Source organism: Camelina sativa, chromosome 9 (genome assembly GCF_000633955.1).
Source record: "Camelina sativa cultivar DH55 chromosome 9, Cs, whole genome shotgun sequence".
Classification (NCBI taxonomy): domain Eukaryota; kingdom Viridiplantae; phylum Streptophyta; class Magnoliopsida; order Brassicales; family Brassicaceae; genus Camelina; species Camelina sativa.
In genome coordinates this window covers 169,387-182,778 of record NC_025693.1, presented here as the reverse complement: position 1 = coordinate 182,778, position 13,392 = coordinate 169,387, and the positions used below count along the sequence as shown (strand labels likewise).

General features: G+C 36.6%; 1 protein-coding gene and 1 pseudogene across 1 annotated transcript; both read left to right on the top strand.

Moving 5' to 3' along the window:
- LOC109126323 lies at window positions 5,670–6,440 on the top strand. Its single transcript, XM_019229818.1, has one exon. It carries the CDS (start codon window positions 5,670–5,672, stop codon window positions 6,438–6,440), a length of 771 nt encoding a protein of 256 aa, XP_019085363.1.
- LOC109126322 lies at window positions 12,283–12,665 on the top strand (annotated as a pseudogene).

Sequence of the window (13,392 nt, the reverse complement as noted above, 5' to 3'; positions counted from 1 at the left end):
GTATCCTAATAGCCATTCCCTAGTATAATATTTTCTTTACCCGTAAAAGTTCGTCCCTCTAAACCAAAATAGTAAATATCTCTAGTTGCTCAATAAATAATTTTCTCTCATTTATTAAATATATTTCAAGCTAAAATTAATTAATTCTAATAATAAATAGTTTAACCATAAATACAATATGGTTTCAAAAAACTTAAATTTTGATAATTATGTCATATCTATTACAAATTATTATAAGATTTTAATACTATATATTATCTAGATAAGATATATAATTTGATGTTTTGTGTATTTTGAAAAATATAAATATATTTAGTTATCCAAATTTTCAAATTCTCATCTGGTATTCAATCGGAAATAGTTTACAACATGTATTTTAATTTATGAATTACCGTTCACCTTTCATACTGTTAGTTGAAATAAATAGCTCTACGATATTTTTTGAATATATATTACTATCTCGTCCCTCTTGTATTTCCTAAAAACTTTTGAAGTTATCATAAATCATATGGATGCATTTAATTTACTATGGCAATGTGTGGTATCTAATGAATTATATAGGTTGGTACTTATTTGGCTTCATCGATTTCTAAATATTATGTATCACAAAGTTTTTAAATTTCTAGTGGTTATTTACATTTTTTTGACAATTCTTGGTTTCGTCTAGTTTTTTCGCATCCTATTATGTTTCCATTGTACTTTTAACTTGAGACATTAATAAAGTAAAAAAAATTATCTCCAAAATTTATGTTTTGTTCCCATTCTCGATTTTTTTTATCTCCAATTACTGTGTCCCAACCTTGACAAAAGATTTTAAGTATGCATGTTTGCTCTATATATAAAATCGATGAAGTGAAATTGATGAAAACGAATCACCTGAGTAAATTCTTTCTAAATTCTTCACGATTAAAAAATATTAAACGATTCTGAAGATGTTTGGAACCATTGTAGTGCGAAGAGCATATATACACTTGTTTACTTAGAAGGTTATGACCACAATTAAAATATCCACCAGAAATTAGCTTATATTATATTCTCTAAACATAAAGGTGTATTAACATAAATAAGAAGACAGTTCTGACTTCTCCTTATAAACAATTTATATAAAAATAACTTTTATAAAAAAAAAAAATTAGAACCCAAAATTAAAACACATAAGAGAAACCATAAATGTATAAAAACCAATATTTCTAACACCATACATTATAAACATACACTGCATTAGGAGTTAAGAATGGAGTTTGATGTTTTGATGATAAATTCTCTCAATTTGGCCAATATTCACGATCTGGAAATAAATAAAAATATTGGATTAGAAAGTATTTGAAAAGAAAACAGATACAAATTAAGTGAAAACATCTATGAAATCTTTATATTTTTTTGTGAATGGATCAATAAATCGACTTGTGATCAAGTATTGACCCTGCAACAAAAACAATAAGAATACGTGTAAGAGGTTAGTAGAATTTGGTAATATACATCTGAGAAAGTAAATTAATTGATTTACTTTTAACTTCCCACCTGAAATTAGAAGACAACACCATAGGCTTCTCCAACTATACTTTAAATCCTACATAAACACATCATAAATATTAGCTTATTTATTTAAATTATAACTGAGAATATATAATAATCATAAACTAAAAAGGAAAATAAATAGAACATCTAAACATATAACAATCTAAAAACAAAACAAAGAACAAATAAATTTTGACGACATAAAATAAGATTTTTATAAGGAACCTCTCTGTCTTGGGTGATTGACTTTTTTCGAGTATTGAGTTATTGTGAATTGACTTATTTATAGATACATAGTCGGTTACGTTATTCATAGGTTTGTCAAGTTTTGATAAAAAACTAATCTTAAAATATCTATAAGATTTGATTGTTTTTAATGTTAATTGTTCAATCAAGGAATCTTTTATATACGTTACTCCTTAAAATATGCTACATTGATCATATGTTAACTATCCGAAATTTAGGTGTAAAATGTCAAATTGATCACTTATTAACTATATATTTACTTATAAGAAAGATATTCTAAAACTGGATTTTCCTAATCTTAACGATATAATTTCAATTGTGTTATACGTTACATTAAATTCTAGTGTGCTAATTATGTGGGTAGATTTGTTTAGCTTTAATGGCATCTGCAATATATTATCGTTACAATAGTTTTATTTTCTATATATAGATATTTTTAAAACCGATTTATTGGGCAAACTTAACACAATTAATACCTATTTGGTTCCGATTTTGTGGCTATCTGTTTGGCTTCAAGAATTAGACATATCTTTATTCTTATTTGAGTGGCATTTCATGTAATAATCTCTTAATCTATGTCTATTTATTAAAAATGCTTATCTTTTAATAGTATAGATACAATTTCAACTTTTTTTTTTTCTTTTTCTTTAAGGAGCCAAGAACTATAATCTTAAGGAGGAACTATACTAGATCCATTCAAATTTTAGGCGGGATTAGAAGCTACGATCGATCAAAGTTTTAAGATGATTTATGCTATGCTTTTCACATAACCAAGAAACCAAACCCAGTTTCATTATTGTTTATCCACCGTCCACGTACGCACGGTGTTGTGAATAAGTATCATCGATGTAAATTTGTGTACAAACAATGAAAAAGTCATAAAAAAAAAGAAGATGGATAAAGCACAAGTAAGAATTGCCAAACTAAACAACAAGCGTACGTGGTCCTATCACCTTATGCTATCCCCACGCACCAAACCAGTCAACAATACTCAATAGGTTCCATTACAAGACAAATAATATAACTCAAGTCTTATTATTATTATTTTCCGAGTAGGAAACACTAACTAGCTTGTTTCTATATTTAAATCGTTGTTAAATTATGGAGCGTGGCGAAGTGTGAACACAAACACCGAGAAAGATCTGATGAGAGTCAATCCTTTCTTCTGGGTGACATGTGCATGTGAACTGTATCAAGACGCGTTTGGAGTTTATCGTTTAAAAATCATTAGATATGCATGACCAAAGTGTTAATCAAAGATCTTCTTCACCAACAGCTTATATATATATATATTATAAGACGCAGAGGCAGTGTATAGAAGGGTCTAGAAGAAGTAGGTGAATTATGATGACTAGCTACTGAGCATATGAGATCAGGCAATGGATTGGAATTTGGAACTTTAGGCATGTTTGAAATTTTTTTTTTCAAATTTGTCTTAAAATATGAAAAATACACAAGTTCTTAGATACTCCTTTTACAACTAAGATTGACACTTTTAATCATAATTTTTTTTCCACCAAAACCCTTAAAACACATATTTTGTTTTGGTTTTGCTTTTTTGCGCATGCAATTAGAAAAGGGAGAAAACAAGAAACAAAAGTGAACAAAGAGAGAAAACCGTATCCTAATTATAAGGTATTACGTATTCAAATATTTTCGTTGATTTATTGGACGTTGCATCGTATCCTAAATTCCTAATGTTCGTATCCTAAAACCGTATCCTAACGTGCATTACAACACACAACAAAAGACTAGGGACTAGAGAAAATGAGTGACAATGGGCGTTTATAATCGATCAAATATAACTGAAGCACCTGAACATATATAGTCTTGAATTTTGTTGTTGTTGTAAATTTAAATTTTACATGTGCATTTAAATTATGGCATGTAGGCTGTAGTTTTAGAAACCTTCTAATAAATGAAATAGTATACTTAAAAAATTTAGTGTAACAGCTGTTCGTAATAATAGACAGATTTAAAATCTAAATCAATAGAAATCTTTCTCTCTCTAAAAAGGCGAAAAGAAACCCTATCCCTTGCCTCTGCCGCTGCCGCCTCCGGTGGCGGTGCCCCCCAATATGCCTAAGAAACGCCGCTCCCCCGGAAAACCTCCAGCCAAAAAGCAAAACCCTCCCAAACCGCAAAATCCTCCACCCCAAATCGCTAATCCCTCCCATCCCCCTCCCTCATCGCCATCTGCACCTCCTCCTCTTTCCTCTGCTCCGCAAGTCCCCCCTCTTCCATTCCTGCCCAAAAGGCTAAGGATTCCGTTGGCCCCTCTGCTACTCCTCCTCCTCCTAAGGCTTGCTCATGAATGGAGAGATCTGCACCTCCTCCCCCCGAGGTCCCTTCCTCAGATCTGCCTCCTTTGGATACTGTGTCCAAAACTCAGTCTCTCCACTCCGCTTCCTCTTCTCAGGAGGACCAAGTCCAATCCAAGACTAAACCCATGTGGGTAGATCTGCTCAAGGATTCCTCAAGTCGGATGACCAAGAAAGGAGAAGCTTTCACCCTGGATTCTGGCGAGTTGTGTGTCCGAATTCCTAATGAGGTTATCACTCGTAATAATAAACGATGGGAACCCTTTATCATTGGTCAATTCCACGGGAATCTTCCCCCGAGAGGTCTTCTTCATTCCATTTTTAATGGTATTTGGAGCAATCGAACCTGTGACATTACCATCTCGCGTTTGGATCCAAGAACAGTTCTTATCCGCATTCCCAATTCAGCTACTCGTCAGAAAGTTCTCAGTCAAGGATGTGGCAGATAGAAGGACAAACGATGTTTGTTGCAGCTTGGGAACCTGGTCTGAATCCTGCACTTCCGGAACTTACCGAAGTCCCAGTTTGGCTTGAATTTCGAGGAGTTCCACCGCACTTCTTCTCTGAAGAAGGGTTCGAGCACATTGCGGGAATGTTGGGTCATCCAATCCGATGCCATCAAACTACCGTAGAAATGTCAAACATTGAGTTTGGAAAGGTTCTTACGGTCGTTAATCCTCTCTCTCCCCTTCCCGAAGCGGTCAATGTCCAGTTCTCCTCTGGAGAAATTCACCGGATCTCAGTTTCCTGTCCCTGGCTTCCTCCAATATGCAAACACTGCCAAGAGTTAGGCCATAGCATCAAACGCTGCCCTTCGGCTCCTATTACTTGCCTTGCTTGCAAGTCGTTTGCTCACCTTCAAGATGCTTGTCCTAAACTCCAGAAACTGAAAGCTACTGTACCTCCGGAGGTGGATTCATCCATCGCTAGAAAGGAATGGAGAGATAAGCTCAAGACAAAATGGGTGGCTAAACAACCCCAATCCGATAGTGATTTCTCTGTGAAGCAAAAGAGATCAAAGTCTAAGAAGGTAGCTCGATCCAACCCACTTCTCGAGGTGGTGCTAAACCCTCCTAGTGCTGTGGATACTGATCCTTCGAGTTCCAAGAGAAGAATGTCAAAGAGCTCACAGAAGAACCTTCCGCCTTCCTCATCTGAATCGCACTCCATGCCTGAATCTTCAACGCAGGAGAGCTCCCCGAGTGAGGCAGAATTCAGCGAAGAGGATGAAACACCTTACACCATGGTCCTCTCCAAAAAAGAAAAGCGGAACCTCCGGAACTCCTCGGAGAGGAGATCCAAACCATCTAAATAATATTTATGATAGACACTTTTTGTTTGAACGTTAGTAGTATAAACCAATTGGTAAAGCGTAGGTTCTTAAGGAAATGGATCAGGCTACACAAGCCTCGTTTTGGTTGTATCATTGAGACTAGAGTCAAACTGCGGAAGTCTCAAAGATATGTTCATTATGTGTTTCCGGATTGAAATTTTGAAGGGAATTATGAGTATGCTGAGCTGGGAAGGATTTGGGTGGTTTGGGATCAGAGAGTTAATCTATCCATTCACTTCAAATCCGGCCAAATGATCACCTGTATCATCCGTATGCAAAACTCTAATAAGGAAGTGGTATACACTTACATCTATGCGGTTAACTGCAAGTATGGGAGGCAACAACTATGGAGCGAAATTGAGGATCTATCAAAGGATGCAATTAAATGCTCTAAGCCTTGGGTTGTTATGGGAGACTTCAATCAAACCCTCAATCCGCAAGAGAGCTCTGTTGGCTGTACAAGAATCACCAAAGGTATGCGGGAGTTTAGACAATTTATCGAGAATGCAGAACTCACATACCTGGCAATCAGAGGCAATGCTTTAACCTGGTGGAACAAAAGAGAAGCAAACCCTATAGCAAAGAAGCTGGATCGAGTCCTGGTCAATGATCACTGGCACATGGAGTTCCCTCTCTCCTATGCTGAATTCGGAGACCCCGGAATGTCGGACCACTGCCCTAGCTGCCTCAGAACGGGAATCGTCACCAGAACTAAAAAACCCTTTATGGTGTCGCATTTCCTCTTCCAGCATAAGGAGTTTCTTCCACGGGTCGCCGATTTCGGGAACTCTACTTCTATAGATGGAACAACAATGTTTCGTTTCTCCAAAAAGCTCAAACTCCTTAAAAGGGTCATCAAAACCCTTAATAAGGAGCACTTTTCAGACTTAGAAACTAGAGTAAAGGAGGCTCAGGATCTTCTAGCATCTCACCAAGCTCGTTTTCTGGCAAATCCTACCCCCCCTCTTAGCAAGGTTGGAGAGACAAGCTCAACAGAAATGGCACAGTCTAGCTTTAGCTGAGGAAGTTTCTTCTACAACGATCTCATATCAAGTGGATGACAAGTGGAGACAGTAACACAACTTACTTCCACAGAATGATAAACAGCAGAAGGGATATCAATCAAATCTACTATCTGGTTTCTGATTCAGGGCAAAGAATAGAGGTAGTATCAGAAGTACAAGATCATTGTGTCAGCTTCTACAAAGAGATGTTGGGTGATGCTTCTCAAGATATCTCGGTTGAGGATGAAGATCTCACCAGATCACTATCCAAGTATAAATGCGACCAAGCAACGAAGGATATGCTTCAAGCTGGGATTACAGATGAAGACATTAAAAGAGAAGCCTTCTCTCTTCCCCGTAGTAAATCACCTGGGCCAGATGGTTACACAGGGGAGTTCTTTCGAGCAACCTGGGATATTATTGGTCGGGATCTTACTCTGGCAGTCAAAGAATTCTTCAGTTCTGGCCAAATCCTCAAGCAGTGGAATGCAACAGCGATTACTCTCATCCCTAAAAGAATAAGAGCGGATAAGATTGGCGAGTTCAGGCCTATATCTTGTTGCAATGCTGTTTATAAGATTGTATCCAAGATTCTAGCCCAAAGACTCTAATCTCTTCTTCCTGATATGATCATTAACTCACAATCTGCTTTCATCAAAGGGCGTCTTCTGGTGGATAATGTCCTTCTGGCTACGGAAATGGTCCAAGGATCTAGCAGGGACTCGATCTCTCCCAGGGGTATGCTTAAAGTGGACTTGCGTAAGGCCTTTGACACTGTAAGCTAGGATTTCATTAGAGTTCTACTTGAGGCTGCGGATTTTCCTCCAATCTTCTCAACCTTGATTAAGAATTGCCTAACAACAACATCCTTCTCAATAAAGGTGAATGGTGAGCTTTGTGGATATTTTCAGGGTAAAAGGGTTCTCATGCAAGGAGACCCTCTTTCTCCTCCGCTCTTTGTGATGGCAATGGAGGTGTTCTCTAACCTCCTAGATACCAAATTTGCTCAAGGTAGTATCGGATACCATCCTTTGGGCGTCAACCCTCGGATCACTCATCTAGCTTTCGTAGATGACATCATGCTGTTCTTCGATGGTCAAGTCTCATCTCTGGAGGCAATAACGGAGACGCTCGACACCTTTTACAGCATTTCCGGTCTGGCAATGAACAAGGATAAAACTGAGCTGTACCACACTGTCTCTGTCATGATCTCTCGAACTCTCTCGCTGAGCTGGGCTTTAGTACATGCAGCTTCCCGGTGAGGTATCTTGGACTACCCCTCCTTCCCACGAAGCTTAGTCAATCCGACTATTCTCCTCTTACTGACAAGATCTCTGCTCGGTTCAACAGTTGGACGACCCGATGCCTATCCTTTGCTGATAGGTTGCAGTTAATATCTTCTGTTATATATGGGCTAGTAAATTTTTGGATGACAGCGTTTAGCCTCCCCAAAGGATGTATTAAAGCGATTGAGAAACTCTGCAACAGATTCCTGTGGTCTGGTGATCACACTAAACGCACTCAACCTAAGGTCTCTTGGGCTACGGTCTGCTTACCTAAAGCAGAAGGGGGTCTTGGTCTGAGGAACATGCTCATGTGGAACAAAGTCCTCAACCTGAAGCTCATTTGGTTGTTATTCTCCAATAGTGGCTCTCTGTGGGTAGCTTGGATGAAGGAACACTATCTTAAACGAGCTACATATTGGAATGCAGTCCCTCAGAACAACTCCAGCTGGATTTGGTGCTCTCTTGATGTCACTATATTTTACCATATTTAAGGTCTTGTTTAGATCATGTTTTGCATCGGCATCATATATAAGTGATTCCTTAGGTTTTATAGCCATTTATGTCCAAATATGCACTTAGGATGTTTAGAAGCATGCATTGCATACATTTGTGCATTTGGAGTATTATTAGGTGTTATGGAGATCTAAAAGGGTAAGGAAGGACTTGGTGTTATTTCTGGAGCTAAACAAGAGTATTGAAAGTATCAGGAAGGGAAAAGAAGGCACTCGACCATACCATTCAAGCAGGCACACGGTCGAGTACATGGTCGGATTCATAATGAGGTTCTCAAAGATCCATTCGAATGAAGATCTTCCGTTGCGATTCAGCTACAGCCTTCTTCATGAGAGTTGTCGGAAATCGAGCTATCTTTCTAATGCCGGTGGTCTCAGGTCAATCGAAGCTTTCATTCAAGAGTTATTCCTGTTTTACTGAACCGATATCATTCCAGATCGAAGACTGGAGTTACTTGACGGACCAACCACTCGACCATGCACTCGACTGAGCATGGTCGAGCACTTGCAGCCAACTCTCTGTTTTGTCCTCTAGCTAACTAGGGCTTCCCCCTCTTTACTATATATATGTGCTGGCACTTGTGGCTGAAGAGGGAGACCATGTAGATATGTGATAACCTAATTTTTGCCATTTTTAGCTGTTTTTACTTTATTGCATCTTCTCTTATCTTTTCTCTAAATTTTCATAGATTTGTAACCTTCGTAACTTTGAATCTATTGAGTATTTGCTTGCACTTCTTTGTATTAAATTGTTCATCTCATCATTATCTATCCATCCATGTCTATATCATCATTTTCTGGGTTTATGACTTTGTTCATCATGTTTTGTGATTGTGAGTAGTGGCTTAGGATCTTAAGGATGGGTTAGGCTGGATGATGGTTTTGGTTGTTTAGATTGGTCAAGCTTGTTTGTTATAGATCTCTTCTAGGCTATATATTCTCTATGCTAATCTTATATCTGAGAAGGTAAGGTTAGATCTTAAGCATCTTAGCATCACACCAATGTCTAAGTTGTTAGATAAGGCTAGATCTAGAGATTATCATGAAGCATGCTAAGAGATTAGATGTTTTGTTGATTTTTGACTATAATGATCTGTTATTTAATGCCTGCTTTTATATGATCTTTGCTAGTGAGAGCTAGATTGGGAGTATCTTAGCTTGATTGTTATTGCCAAGAGATTGGATTAACTTGTATTAGAAGATCATTGTCTAGAGATAGCTCATGTTTGATTGAGGTTTGTTGACCAGTTCTAGATAATCATAGCTTGAATCCAGCCCATGAATCCATCCTTAGGACCTTCCTTATCTATTAATTTACCTGTTGGAACCCTGTTTAATCGATAGTTGTTTGCTTTACTTTCGTCCTGCTCTGTTTTGTTGATGCTCTGTTTCGGTTCTGTTCATTCGCTTGTCAACTCGACCACCCACTCGACCATGCACTCGACCGAGTGCTAGGTCGAGCTCCAGTTTACTTTCTTGTTTATGCATTGTTCTGTTCTTGTTTTCTTCTACTTATTAGTCAATTCTGCTTAGTATTGTTTATTGCACTTGTTCTACAGTTTAATTCAGTATTAGTATTGTCTTAAGTTGCCTTAGTTCATTGCTTTTCATTATTGTCATTAGGTTGTTAGAAACAAATCAACTTGATATTTGGCTTAACTTGAATGCATTGATGAATGCTTACATATCACACTCTTTATGGATTGACATCCTTTATGCTACAACATCATAAGGGTATTGAAACACCTTGCATACATTTTGATCATCACTACTTATGTCTCTATTTGCATGTCATCATACATTCATTGCATAAGTAGAACCTAGAAAAAGTCCTTGTTTCATCTCTCCTGAAGTTGAAACCGTTGGTGCAGTCTCTAATTCGGTGTGATATTGGAGATGGTCGTACTGCAAGCTTTTGGTTCGATAATTCGTCTTCTCTCGGAACTCTCAAGGATTTTCTGGGCCCAAACGGTTCTGCTCTGTTAGGAGTTCCCATTACTGTTGTGGTAGCTGATGCTTGCTCTACTGAAGGTTGGAGATTACCGTCAAGCAGATCAAGAAACCCCCTGGTAGCCTCTCTGAGGAACATGATGCTTAACACTCAACCCCCTCACGCGGATAGGGGACAAGATACTTACCTTTGGGAAGTAGGAGGCGAGTCTTCCACCCAGTTCTCCACTAACAAAACCTGGAATCATCTCCGTCCCACAGCTACATTGCAACCTTGGGCTAAAGTGGTTTGGTTCAAACACTCTGTGCCTAAACATGCTTTTAATTTCTGGATTGCCAATTTGGATCGCTTGCCAGTTAAAGCTCGCCTCTGCAACTGGGGAATGAACATTGCTCCTGAATGTCTCCTCTGTAACTCTCAGGTAGAAACCCGTGATCATCTTTTACTCCACTGCACTTTCGCTGAAGAAGTGTGGTCCACAGTCATGACTCGACTTGGCCATCACCCCTACATCTTTGTCAACTGGAGTACCCTGATCTCTTGGTTAAGGACCAAATCACCTCACCTCTCTTCAACACTAAAAGGTTTAGCTGTTCAAGCCACCATCTATATGCTGTGGAAGGAAAGGAACCTCCGTCTCCATGAAGGAATGTCCTCCTCTGCTCCTGTGATCTTCTCCCAAATCGATCGTAGTATAAGGGATATCTTACTTGCTCGTATACACCGCAGAGGCTGTGGTCGTCTCCTTGCTTAGTGGTTTGCTCATGGCTACTAGCATCTCTAATTCCTATGACTGTTTAATTTTTTTTGGGTCATAGTTGGTTTAACCCAACTTTTTGTACTAAGTAACGTTCCTTTCGGTAAATAAAATTCACATTTTATCAAAAAAAAAAAAAAAATAATGATAGACAAATTTGGAAAAATATGTAAAAAAGGAAAAAACACATGCATGTACGTTAATAAGGAGGGTGTTTAAAAAGTACAGATATATTTTGAGAAGAAATACTCTAACCATAGTGGGACTGAGACTTAAAAACAATTACACAATAATCACGGTCACAAAAGCAATTAATTATTTGCAGCTATGTGGTTCGATATGATTAGGGTTTAATTAGAGTAGATTAAAAGTGTGGCAATGTATATATATTTATGCTCGATTCTAAAAGAGTTGATTGATCTATACAAGATTTTTCATATTCGTAAATGCTATAGAGGAAGTAATTAAGAGAATCTGCTTATATTGTAATATATGAAGCAATTGGCTTATGGTTATAGTTAATCAACACTCAAACTCTGGTGTGTACTTTTATATATCCAACATAATGATGCTCACATTCATATAAAAGTTTTCAAATCGCCTAAAGAAGAAGGCATATGGTGGAGTTAAAATTCATGACATGTTTACTTTAATTAGTGCTAGATAGTAAGGAGAGATGAGCCATCAATGTTTGTGTATGCTCGATTCAGATGGTCAACGTAGCTAAGCCATTGTCCATTGATGTGTGCGATATGCTTGATTTGGATGGTCAGATTTTTTTGAAAACATTTTGTAAACGATTCTGTACAAATTATCTTTAGGAGGGTGGTTTAAAAAGTAAAAACCCGTCTAAAACTTGGAGAATTTCACCAAAAAAATTCATCAATTGCATGGATGCGGTGGAAATTTCTATTTTACAATGAAAATGTTCAAAATGGAGTTCTAAATATTTTCTGGACCTGTATATGATTCTCAGATAAGTCGATAAAGTAAGTATATGACTTTTTTTTTAAAAGGTTAACCTTGGTTTTTAAAAAAATTAAAAAAAGGAAAAAGTTTTGTACGTAAAAATAGTCATAAAAATAAAAATATCATCTAGTCAGAAAAGAATATTGTTTACTATATGTGGAAGAGCCATCAATGTTAAGAAATATATTATTAGTATATATGAAAAATGCATCAATGGTAAAAAAAAAGAATTGTAAACTTTTTTTTTGAACCACAAAAACCTAAATGCCCTCCCTATAAATAGAGCTTGCACTTACAATCTAAGAAATCACATAACAAATTTGTCCAATATTATACTACATTATATTTGATAACTTGATATATACAGCATACTACAAGCAAAAAAATGAGCATCACAAAAACTTCAGTGACCTTTTTACTTTTGATATTATTGACAACTTCTTTGTCGAGTTACAACGTCTTGGCTTCAGGTAACATTTTTATTTCTAGGCTGTTTTTTACTAATATAAATTTTATCATTTGAAAGCAAAGAGCATTGACATATTTATAATCTATATATGATTGTATATGATATTCATATATATGTGGTGACTTTGTGGACATATAGAGATCAAATCAACAGGGAGAATCAATGATATTTGCAGGACTACTTGTTCGGCAACTTACGAAAATAGTAAATATTAGATAGATTGTAGGAAGGCTGGCTTTGCATCTAGACAATGTGCTACTTCTAATATTTTCGCAAACAAATGTTGTTGCACCAATTGATCATAAAAATCAATCTTTGTCTTTGCAATTAACATTGATATATTTTTTGTTTTCTTTCTTTTTATTTTCCATGATGAACTACAAATCCAATAAAAAAATATAATATAATATAATATTATTTTATGTCTTTCTAATCAAAAGTACCAAGTATACACTATATCATCTATATCCGAGTATCCGACTGTCACCATGCTAATCGTGTCGCATCATTAATATTATATGTGTGTAACAATTTCTCTGAAGTAAAACTGTAAAAGAATAAAGTTTTCGCAAAACGGTCCTCGGAACTTGCATTATCTATCCCTCCTTTTTTATAACTTCCTCGCCTGTTACAAGAAACACCAATATATCTATAGCATGACTAGGGCTGGGCAAAATATCCAAACCCGAAAATTTACCCCGAATCCGATTAAAAATATCTGATGCGAACCCGAATCCGAACTTTAAAAATATCCAATTGGATGCTTTTTATAAATGAAATGGGTACCCGAACCCGATTGGGTATATTCGAACACTCGAAACAAATACCCGAAACTATCCAAAGTTATATATATTTAACAATAGGTTGAGTTAATTTACAAGTTTTGCAAATAATTTTATAATCACTAGTACAACTTACTAGATAAATTAGTTTTCATTTTTAAATATATCAATTTTCATATGTTAATTTAGATAGATTATATAGTTTTAATTTTGAATTTGATGTTGTAAGAAGTCAAAAATTATC

What these genes read in the sequence shown, in the direction of transcription:
- LOC109126323 (XM_019229818.1), top strand. Translation starts at nt 5,670, where the DNA reads ATGATCACCTGTATCATCCGTATGCAAAACTCTAATAAGGAAGTGGTA.